The sequence below is a fragment of the Saccopteryx leptura genome, unplaced genomic scaffold, assembly GCF_036850995.1.
Source record: "Saccopteryx leptura isolate mSacLep1 unplaced genomic scaffold, mSacLep1_pri_phased_curated manual_scaffold_121, whole genome shotgun sequence".
Taxonomy (NCBI): Eukaryota; Metazoa; Chordata; class Mammalia; order Chiroptera; family Emballonuridae; genus Saccopteryx; species Saccopteryx leptura.
The window spans coordinates 1-12177 of NW_027095802.1; the positions used below are offsets into that span (position 1 = coordinate 1).

The 12177-nt window shown below is 35.6% G+C and overlaps 1 protein-coding gene across 1 annotated transcript in view; it reads right to left on the bottom strand.

Annotated features, from left to right (window-relative positions):
- Window positions 1-1655: 1655 nt before the first annotated feature.
- The window catches only part of LOC136387143 (dmX-like protein 1), a 34146-nt gene continuing 23624 nt past the window's right edge, over window positions 1656-12177 (bottom strand). Inside the window, exons 5-12 of the mRNA XM_066358199.1 lie at window positions 11662-11915; window positions 10872-11550; window positions 10661-10782; window positions 7280-7408; window positions 5020-5109; window positions 4837-4939; window positions 2165-2284; window positions 1656-1838 (exon numbers count right to left, since the gene is read on the bottom strand). Coding sequence (XP_066214296.1) covers window positions 2214-2284; window positions 4837-4939; window positions 5020-5109; window positions 7280-7408; window positions 10661-10782; window positions 10872-11550; window positions 11662-11915 — 1448 coding nt within the window. The 3' untranslated portion in view covers window positions 1656-1838; window positions 2165-2213. The remainder of the gene's footprint in view (window positions 1839-2164; window positions 2285-4836; window positions 4940-5019; window positions 5110-7279; window positions 7409-10660; window positions 10783-10871; window positions 11551-11661; window positions 11916-12177) is intronic.

Here is a 12177-nt window from a genome sequence, read left to right on the forward strand (position 1 = left end):
TTTCTGTGAAAAGGTATGTACATACAGGAACAAACAATGTAGGATTCAGTACTATCCTTGGTTTAATGCATCAGCCAGGAGATTTGAAACTTACCCTTGAAGCTAAGGGGAGAGATTACTGTAGCATATGGTACCGTTTTGCCAAACAAAATAAATTTGTTTTTTCTTCCTAGAACTTCTTTTCTGCTTCCAAACTCAACTGGAGTCACAGTTAAGTAAGAGGACTGCTTTTAGAAATACCTTCAGTTTCTCTTATACTTGCCCTAATGTTTTAATTGGAATTCAGTAGTGAAGATCATACTATCTGGCTAAAGATATAATAGCTCTTAAAAGTGTGGCAAGAGTCATCCTTTTTCAAATTTTAACTTTCCTTGCACTAATACCTCTTTTTTTAAAATACACAAATAACTAGAATGCAAATGCTATCAGAACACTTTTAATATCCTGCCTGTTAACTTCAGTGATTTGAAAAGATTAAGTACCTGATAACATGGCAACTGAAAAGCATTCAAAGTAATCAGTCAAAATTAAAAAAAAAAAAGAGAGTAGTAGAAAAGACCAAACCCATACTTTGACTATGAAAATGAAAGAACTGAGTGATTTTTTTTTTTGCCTTGGTTTTCTTGATATAGTGGTTCTTTATCTTTTGTGTTCATTAGAATCACCTGGAAGGCTTATTAAAACAGACCCCAGAGTTTGTGACTCAGTAAGTCTAGGGTACAGCCCAAGAATTTTTATTTCTAACAATTTCCCAGGTAATGCTGATGCTGCTATTCTGGATACCACATTCTAAGAACCACTGCCTTAAGAAAAAAAGAAAAAGAAATATATATATATAGTATATATATCAGGAACCACACTCACAATCTTTCACAGCACACAGCTCCAGGCAGCACTACCATAATTATCAAAGTTGGCAAATAAGGTGCAACCATGTTATTACCTTCACTCTAGAAACTTTCATTTTGTCTTCACAAAAGGACAATAAATTTGTTTTTGAAATCAATATCTAAGATTACAACTGGCTAACAAATGTCAAAGTAATCTGAAAACAATGAGAAATTTAAGTGTTCAATTTAAGGTACTTGCACTATGGAATACTACTCAGCCATAAGAAATGATGACATCGGAACATTTACAGCAAAATGGTGGGATCTTGATAACATGATACGAAGCGAAATAAGTAAATCAGAAAAAAATAGGAACTGTATTATTCCATATGTAGGTGGGACATAATAGTGAAACTAAGAGACATTGATAAGAGTGTGGTGGTTACAGGGGGGAAGGGGGAATGGGAGAGGGATAGGGGGTGGGGAGGGGCACAAAGAAAACAAGATAGAAGGTGACAGAGGACAATCTGACTTTGGGTGGTGGGTATGCAACATAATTGAACGACAAGATAACCTGGACTTGTTATCTTTGAATATATGTATCCTGATTTATTGATGTCACCCCATTAAAAAAATAAAATTATAAAAAAAAAAATTTAAGGTACTTGAAGATACTAATTTCTGTTTCTACATGGATTTAAAAAAACGTAGTTATACCTATTTTTAAATACCTAAACACTTATAGATTACAAAATTTGATTAGTCTTTTTTCACAAAATATATAACCTGCTGATGGCTTAACACTTATTATCTCAACTCCTTCTGGAAAATGCAACTCTTGGCTATACACCACTTCTGAAGACAGAGTCAACTTGCTGGTACTCTGGAGATTTGCTCTGCAAGCCTGATACTTCTGTAGAAAAGGAGCTAGGATCCTCTCTGGCGAAGAAGAATAATGTTCTTCTGGCTGCCAAACTGTTTCTGATATTTTTGTATCTACTCTTTCATCTATAAAACATAAGAAAAGAACCAACATCAGGGGTTGTGGGGGGAACCCTATAAATATTAAATTGCTGTATTTCATAATCTAAAACTGCCTAATAAAAGATTTAGAAAGTAATTAATATGCCACTTTAAAACAAAAAAATCAGAAAATCATTTTGCTTTTTTAATTAACTGAATAAACTATTATCATCACTCAATAAGAATAACTTTAAAAATACACACTGAACTGCCTGATATAATTTTCTATATTATATATTATACTATATTAATTATATTATATAATTTGTTAAGTTAAGCCTACCTAAAGTTAAAAAACAAAAAAGACTCACCCAATGAGACAGGAGTGGACTTTAAATGTAAATTCCACATATGTAACAATTAATGGTTGTCTTGAGTACACTCTATTACAATTAGGTAGAATTTTTCAGAAAATTCATTAGGTGAACTGCCTGTTGGTATTAATGATATTTTTCACTATCAACAAGGATTAATGAGACAACTTATTAAATATACTAAGTTAAAATAACTTGAAATTTTTAAAAAATCAAAATTCTTATCTCTAGTTCTAAATATAAAGTAGAATTACAGAATGGAATCGCCTTTACCACATGAGCTTGTATTAACTTAAAATTTTAACAAGTATGCTATGCTTAAATTTCATTTTTTGAATTGACAAGCTTAAAAAAATCACATATTACAGCCATCAGTAATACCATGTTCACATAGATCATATTAAGTAGGAATTTTCTGAACATAAAAACTATGTGATAGGCACTTTAAGTGAAGATATGATGACAAAAATAGTGTTGCCAAATATATTTTGAAATAATGAAATGACTTATTAACAATGTATATCTAAGGACCAATATAAAAGTATTCATCATCCAACAAGTAATTTAGGAAAATCTTTCTTAGTCTAAACTGCATAATTTAAGCAGCACATAAGTTGCTCAAAATAAACTAAAAAATCCATCTATCTAAATTATATATATATAATAAAATATATCATAAAATCAGTAGTTCATTATAGCCTGGGGAAAAAAATTTTTAAACTCTAGATTTAATCCAAGCTTTTCTTATATTCATTACATACAAAATTATAAAAAGAAAATTATACTATAGAAACTATATAAATCATAGAACATATAAAAAATCAGCAGCTATATTAGAGTTCAGTCATTTTATCCTTTTAAATTTTCATAGAAAAAAGTTTCAAAGGAACACCAGGAAAGAAAGATAATCATAAATATATTAAGAGACTAATAAAAAGGCAACTGCAGTATTAGTCTCTTACAAGACTTAAGAGAAAGGGAAGGGTAAGGAATTATAACAAAAGGGAAAAAATAGATCTAATTCTGATAATTTTACTAACAAGAAAGAATGCCCAATAATAAAAGCTTCTGTAAAAGATTTCTTCTATTCTTGATATTAAATCAAAATAAGATGAAAAACATAACTCCTTGGGTATATTCTGGAAAATTCTAATAATAAAAATAGTAGTTTTGGGGTAAAAGTAAGAAGTCTCTGAATACTTTAACAAAAACTAGGAAAAATACTTAGTTTTAAAGAGGAAAAAAGTTAAAAATTAAAGAATCATAAAAAAGAAATGGTAAAACAGATGAGGATCATAGCAAAACTCAACCTTAAGCATAGGAGAGTAATTTCTTTAAAAAGTCTTACAAAAGAGTTGAATTGTTAACAATACTAATATTTTATTAATACTTAAGTATAATAAAGGAAAAATAATGAACATTTGTTGATATAAATAACCCTTTATCCTGTGTAGACATCTTTATTTCCCATTTTTTATCATCTTTCCATCATTATATTCAGAAGTTATAAAAACACTGTGTTTTTGCACAGTTCATGAATTCTCAGGGGAAATGATAGCAGACTAAGTGAAAGCAGTGGCAAGAAACTAGACATTAGATATAAAAGTGCAGAACTCAAAAGAAGTACTTCTCGGCCCTGGCCGGTTGGTAGAGCGTAGGCCTGGCGTGCAGGAGTCCCGGGTTCGATTCCCTGCCAGGGCACACAGGAGAAGCGCCCATCTGCTTCTCCACCCCTCCCCCTCTCCTTCCTCTCTGTCTCTCTCTTCCCCTCCCACAGCCAAGGCTCCATTGGAGCAAAGTTTGCCCCGGGCACTGAGGATGGCTCTGTGGCCTCTGCCTCAGGCGCTAGAATGACTGATTGCCGCAGAGTGATGCCCCAAGATGGGCAGAGCATCACCCCCTGGTGGGCATGCCGGGTGGATCCCGGTCGGGCGCATGCAGGAGTCTGTCTGACTGCCTCCCCGTTTCCAACTTCGGAAAAAAAAAAAAAAAAAAAAAAAAAAAAAGTACTTCTCAAAGAAAAGGGAAAATGGAAAAAAGAATAAAGAACGTACAAGAGAAGTAAAATAATACTCTGGAATAAAATAAAAATGTAGTTATTAATATTACTTGAGGCTTATAACTGACTTTTAAAATAACAGTTACACACTATATGGTTGCTTTATAAGAAAAGTCATTTTTGTGTTTGGTTTGCCTCTGTAATTGAAACTGATGACCAAGAGATTGTAGCTTTATTTGCTGTTTTCCTTTATGAAAAATATACGGTTATATTGAGTGGAAGCATTTAAATAAATTTTTAAAACTTTAATTATAAAAGTATTAAGACACATAGCTTTTAAACTATAACTTGAAGTTTTAAGCTACTAGTTAAAATTATAGGTGTCGACATTATCCAAATTGTTAGAGCAGGACCTCATCCATCAAAGAGCATTCATACATTAACAACAAAAACATTCCTATTAAGCTTTTATAAAACATAATTGACAAACCTCCTTCAGTTTTTCCATAGTTCCTGGTTCAGAATAAAAAGATACTGTTATTTATGATAAATAATGCCACAAACTCACTCAGGAAACATTTTAGCTTCAAATAGATGGTATGAAACATATCAATTTCTTCCTAACATACCCTACAGAATATTTCTCATCACATAAGAATTTTGTCTTTACCTTCATCAGATAATATTCTGCCTTTTCCCATACTTTTCTTCTCAAGGTTATTCAAAATGAAGTCTTCTTGAAAAACATGAAGCAGCTGGGTTTTTCGGCCTTGCTGAATATAAATAAATAGCAACATAAGTTGACATACATGTTATTTACCTAATGTTAAGTGGCCAGAAAAATAATACTTACAAGTTTTGTAATGGGATCTAATGAGATAATGCATCCTGGCCTGGCTGTTGATAGTTGACTTATGATGTTAAACACTTCACCAACATATTTCTGTTTGGTTTTTTTGGAAAAAAAAAAAAGGAATATCTCCTTTATTAAGCAATTAAATTAAAAAAATAATAACATAAAACGTCAAATTTCAGGCATAATAAATATGTTCGAGTGTGGCTAAATAAGTTCACAAGTCTCACTATAAACCTTCTAGGACTTTACCTTACTAGGGAATTACGTAGAAATGAGTAAGAATTACAACTCAGCTGGTACACAGATAAACAAAAGAAATGCTTGGTGATTTTAAGGGGAAAAAAAGTATTTTATATCCATAAATGTGAAAGACTTTCATCTCATGGAACTGTTCTAAGAATCGATGCTTTTTAAGCATTAATTTTGAGATGAGAAGGACAGAGGTAAAGAAACAAGTTGAGCCCTGGCCGGTTGGCTCAGCGGTAGAGCGTCGGCCTAGCGTGCGGAGGACCCGGGTTCGATTCCCGGTCAGGGCACATAGGAGAAGCGCCCATTTGCTTCTCCACCCCTCCGCCACGCTTTCCTCTCTGTCTCTCTCTTCCCCTCCCGCAGCCGAGGCTCCATTGGAGCAAAGATGGCCCGGGTGCTGGGGATGGCTCTGTGGCCTCTGCCTCAGGCGCTAGAGTGGCTCTGGTCGCAATATGGCGATGCCCAGGATGGGCAGAGCATCGCCCCCTGGGGGGCAGAGCACCGCCCCTGGTGGGCGTGCCGGGTGGATCCCGGTCGGGCGCATACGGGAGTCTGTCTGACTGTCTCTCCCTGTTTCCAGCTTCAGAAAAATGAAAAAGGGAAAAAAAAAAAAAAAAAAAAAAAAAGAAACAAGTTGATAGACTGCTTATACACATATGCTGACTTCTTCAGCCACTTATTCCTGACTGCTATAGTCAAGGTCATATTGTTAAATTGAATCTTCATCATACTGGATCTATCAGCACCATCTGATCCTGGAGATCACTGCCTCCTCCTTGAAATAATTTTCCCCACTTTCTTCCCTTATACACCACACTGATTCCACTTTTAACAATGGAATGCCCCAGGGTTCAATCCTATCACTAGTTTCCAACTATATTTTCTTCCTCAGGTGATCTCCAGCTCCACATTTTTAAATGTAGATTCTGACAGCTACTTATTTTACCTTCAGACCAGCCTCCCTCTAAATTCCAGACTAGCCCTACTGGATCTTAGATGTTCTACAGGCATCTCAAAATTAACATGTCTAAAGTCAGGCTCTTGAATACCCCTGCTCCTCAAAATCTGCAATTTATACAAACCTCTCATTTTAATTTACGGCAATTCTATTTTTCCTAGTGCTCAGTTACAAATCTTCAAAGTCATCCTCTTTTTCTCACACAAACCCCATATTCAGTCCAATCCTAACTATTCAATGTTCAAAATCCACCCAGATTGGATCAATTCTTATCATCTTTATAACTACTGCTTGCTACCATTCTAAATCCTTTGACTCTCTCCTGGATTACTGTAATAGCTTCCTGATTGATCTGATTCCACTTATGCTTCCCTTGTCTAATCTATACAGCAATCAGAGTAATCCTTTTAAAACTTAAGTGAGAACATATCACTGACATTTTCTTCAATGGCTTCTATGTTATTCAGAGTAAAAGCCAAAGTTAACCATAATTGCTGATGAGGCCTCATATGGTATGGCCGGCCTAACTCTCGGACTCGTACCAGACTATTCTCTGGCTGCCTCACTTGCTCTGCTCCAGCCATGTGGTCTCCTTCCTGCTCCTTTACATACCAAACATGTCCTGGACTCAGGATCTTTGCCCTGGCTGCACTTTTTTTCCTGTAATACTCTTCCTCGAAATATCCCTATAGTTAGCTTTGTCATCTCCTTCAGGTCTTGACTCAAATGGAATCTTTGTAATGAGGCTCTCTGACCAGTACCTTACTTGGTGCTCCTTACTGCTTTAGCTACACTGTTGCTCTCCATGGTATTTGTTAATATGATATAATTTTACCATTTTCCCCTATACCCCTTCATTAGAATATAAGCTCAGATTTTTTTTATCCATTTTACACACATCTAAATTTCCAGCATTTAAAATAATTCCTGAGCCTGACTAGGTGGTGGCGCAGTAGACAGAGTATCAGCCTCGGAGGCAGAGGACCCAGGTTCAGAACCCCGAGGTCATCAGCTTGAGTGCAGGCTCATCCAGCTTGAGTGCAGGCTCACCAGCTTGAGTGCAGGCTCACCAGCTTGAGTTCGGAGTGGCCGGCTTGGGCGTGCGATCATAGACATGATCCTATGGTCACTGGCTTGAAGCTCAAGGTCGTTAGCTTGAGCAAGGGGTCTCTGGCTCAGCTGGAGTTCCGCGGTCAAGGCACATATGGGAAAGCAATCAATGAACAATTAAGGTGCTGTAACTATGAATTGATGCTTCTCATCTCCTTCCTGTCTGTCTGTCCCTGTCTGTCTCTTTTTCTCTCGCTAAAAAAAAAAAAAAAAAATGAAAACAAAACAAAAAAGCTATACATGTGGTTTGAAAAAAAATTTTGTTCTGCAAAACCACGCATTAAAAATAAACATAATTTAGGAATAAAACAGGACTAGAACAGACCACTGGCATCTATGCAATTATGTAACCAGGGCATTAACAAAAACATTAATTGATAGTTGAGGAGACAGCTCCAATATTCTAAACAGAAAGCTCAGTAATTACCTCAGGGAATATTTTAAAATACCAAAACCAAAAATGTGAAAACACTGGCTTGCTGGAGGTGCTGAAACAATGCAGATGGTGGGTACTATTAGTTTGGCACAGGAAGAAATGCAGCCTATATCATAAGACAAAAGCTTTGCAATGGTGTTTAAAAGATTGCTGATTGTACACAACCGAAATGAGAGCTTTTTTCTTTCTTGATTTTAGATTAAAATTCCACTCCTGTTATTTCAGCTCCCCTTGACGAGAGAAAAATTGCAGATGAACCAACATAACTATCACATTATACTGCCATTAGTTCTAATTTATCTCTGAGCAAAAAGTACAGTATTATAGAAACTCATATTATAGGACACTAGACTTTCTTCCTGAATAAATGAAAGAAATGACTTCTTTTTAAAGGAACTTAGAATCACTGTAATGGTACAATGCAATTGTGAAAAAAATAAAATAACTAAAAAACATACACATGTATTACTGGGGAACAATTTTTTCATTTTCTGTTGCAGGAGGTTTTAGAACTGTTTCTATATATTTCTGCATCGCTGATTCCAAATCTGAAATCCGTTTTTTTGGTGCATGCTCTAGTTTTTATGCAATTTTATTTCTTTTTGTTACAGTTAATGGCATGCATTGGTTTTTAAATTGGAGTTAAAGGGCAATGACTCTTGGATTGAACATAACCATAACCACAAGGCAAATAATGTTTTACAAACATCACTTTTACATAATTGTAGTTGTTTTTAATGTAAAAGTTATTATCAGATAAAAACACCCTCTTATTTTGTTTTAAGATTGAATCATGGCTTCTTCAAGTAGGCGTAAATGTAAGAATAGCCCTGACACCTTCTGTTATATATGTGGCTGTTACATACTTCAACATCAAAGGCGCAATATTTCATCATTTGTGACACATGCATATATTGCCTATTTTTAAGTTCCCCTTGGCGATCAAGACAAGAATTGGGCTCCTCATATTGTGTGTCATAATTGTGAGGAAATGCTTCATGACTGGACAAAAAGAAAATGCAAAGGAATGCCTTTTGGTATTCCCATGGTTTGGCGTAAACCTAAGGACCACAGCAGTGACTGTTATTTGAGTCTGATCCATACAAAGGACATCAGCAAGAAAAAACAGTATATGATCGCATGTCCTAATATTCCTTCAGCAATATAACCTATCCCACACTCTGAGACACTCCCGGTTACAGTTTTCAATGGTTTTATTTCTTCTAAGGACTAAGAAAGTGAACATGGTGATCAAGTGTATTTTGATAAGATGCATGAGGAAATGGTTGTAGAATCTGAAGGGGCTTCTTCCGATGCCAAGCAGTCATTAACCCCTCAGTAGTTTAGCCAACCCGAATTGAATGACTTAGTAAGAATGACATAATAATTGTCCTCAATTTCCTAAAGTATGAGGAGCATAACTGGAACATTTGTGTGGATCTTAAAATGGTAAATTTCCTGCTAGGACAACAGAGAGGTTTCATGAAGTATCCTTGCTTTCTGTGTTTGTGGGACAGCTGAGCTCAGGAGAAACACTGGACACAGAATGAGTGGCTGAAAACGTAAGGCTCTGGAAGTAGGGATGCAAAATATTGTGAATGAACCTGTAGTTAATCAAGGCAGGATCATTTTCCCCCCCTTCACATCAAACTTGGCTTAATGAAACAGTTATTTCAGGCTTGAAGAGAAAGTGAATGCTTTCAACATATTATTTCTGCTTTTCCTGCCTTGTCTTTCGAGAAGATAAAAGCAGGTGTATTCGATGGACCTCAAATTCGAACCCTCATACGGGACGAAGAATTTGCCAGGAAGATGAATAAGGAGGAGAAAGCAGCATGGCAGTCTTTTGTGGCAGTTACAAAGAACTTCTTTGGCAACAAAAAAGCAGAAAACTATGAACTTCTGGTTCAAAGGATGCTGTTGGCTTTCTGCGACATTGGATGGAACATGAGCGTTAAGATTCACTTCCTGAACAGTCACCTTGATAAAAGTCCTGAAAATCTTGGAGCTGATAGTGCTGGAGCATACAACGAGATTGTCCTCACCAAGTACACAAACGCAAATTTTTTCCTGAATACAATTTAAATAAGTTTTGTGCAAATTTTATGATTAAAATAAGTGTTTTAATATGTTCTATTTTGAAATGTAGACCAGGGGTAGTCAACCTTTTTATACCTACCACCTACTGTTGTATCACTGTTAGTAGTAAAGTTTTCTAACCACCCACTGATTCCACAGTAATGGTGATTTATAAAGTAGGAAATTAACTTTCCTTTATATAAAATTTATAAAGCAGAGTTACAGCAAGTTAAAGCATATAATAATAATTACTTACCAAGTATTTTATGTCAGATTTTTGCTGTTTGGCAGAATAAATCTTTATATAACAACTTACTATAGTTAAATCTATCTTTTTATTTATACTTTGGTTGCTCTGCTACCACCCACCATGAAAGCTGGAACGCCCACTAGTGGGCGGTAGGGACCAGGTTGATTACCACTGTTGTAGACAAATTCTGATGCAATCATATCTTTTAGTGTATTAGTGTATTTACTGCATTATATAAATTACTATATTTTCACAAACATGATGCCCAAGAAGACATTCAACTTCATTATGTTAAACTAAATGTTAAAAATTTTACAAAAAGATAAAAACCTTAAATCTTGAATTGCAAAAAACTGTAGCTTACAGAGAAAAACTAATGTCAGATTTGAGATCAGCACACTCGAATTAGGTAAGAACAAGTGTTTTTGTGGATGCAACAAAAATTTTGTTCCCCAGTGTTATAAATTATGTCACAATTTTTGAACAGGCCCAATAAGTATGAATTAAGTGTCTAAAAATCATATAATATGCTTAGTTTTGAAAGCTATTTACTTACAGAAATTTCAGGATTGGAAAGCTCACATAGAAGTTTCTTGGCATCAGTAACTGCTTCATATAATCTCAGGTATTGTCCGTCACTGGCTGCAAAACACGCACTAGGAGAGTTGCAGTATGCACCTACAAAGCAATTACAAACAGTTAAAAGTCAACTCTTAAACAATAATGTCCAAAATTTATATTTATTAAAACAAAATCAGAATGCTTACCTAAACAATAACTGGGTGTAAGAGTGGGCAGCCATGCCACATTGGAAAATGCAGAAACATGAAGAGAATTAATCCGGGCAAGCTCTGAAACACCTCCAGAAAAAGACAATGGCCCAACTGGATCAACCCTCCAAAGAATTAGTTCACTATAAACTGCACTGGGGTCCTGAATTGCCACATCAACGGGGCTTTTCTTCTGCTGTGCCAAATCTTCAGTATTTACAGCATCATTGGGTTGCTTTTGGTTATCAAGATCTGGTGTCCTTAATGCATTATGGTGTGATGTTGTCAATAATAATGGTAATACTGAGTGGCAAGCTAAATCATTAAGATGAAAGCAATGACCAAAATATCTGGATTTGTGGGAAATACTGAGAACCGCAGAAAAAGCAGATTCCTCGGCAAAACTGACTAGCCACTGATTCAGAGAGCCATCAGCATGCTTTGAAATCATCATAATATTAGGGGTAAAAATACTTAATTTTAAGCTATTAGTTGATTTGCTGTGGCCAGAAGAGATAAGCATTGATGCGGAACGTGTGAGGCTAGGAGGCTTTTGTTTCCCTTGCTGAATAGCCAAGTCAACATTCTTGGTACAGGCATACATCACTATGCTTTTACAGAGAGACTTCGCATCACCTGTGGGGAAAGATACAGGAATTCTGGAAACAAAGGACACCTAGAATTAAGAAAGTGAGCATTAGAACACATGACATTTTATAAAGCAGTATTACAAACCTGTACCCACATTTAAAAGGAAGTAGCTCTTCAGAGATCTTAATAATAGTACCTGTACTTGACGAAACATACCAGGCTGGTATTCATCCAGCCAATCCACATGCCAAACCAGCAAAGAGCCATCCATGGGATGTATACTGAATAGCATGTCTGCATTTTTACTCCATTCAGACAGAAGTAGTTCAATCTGATGATCAATGGCAGCTGATGGTAATGATATAAAACCTGAGTTCGGTACCATTTTATCACCACTCAATTCATTCTTTTCATGATTTATTTTCAGATCATCAACACCATCATCCATTTCTATAAGCAAAACGGTTCATGAATCAAGTAAATATAATCAAGCTATTACTATAAATAGAGATATATCTTTAAAAATGCATTCAAGGTGAAAAACATACTAGTTTTCATAAACAAGAAATGGGCTCCCCTTTAGAAATAACCTTGCTCCAGGAATATAAGGCCACTATGGTAAATGGAGTAATCAGAAGGGCTTTAGACCTGAGTCAGTGGAGTATTGGAAGAAGGGTTATTATTAAACAGGAAAATAGGTAAACTGGTTTCT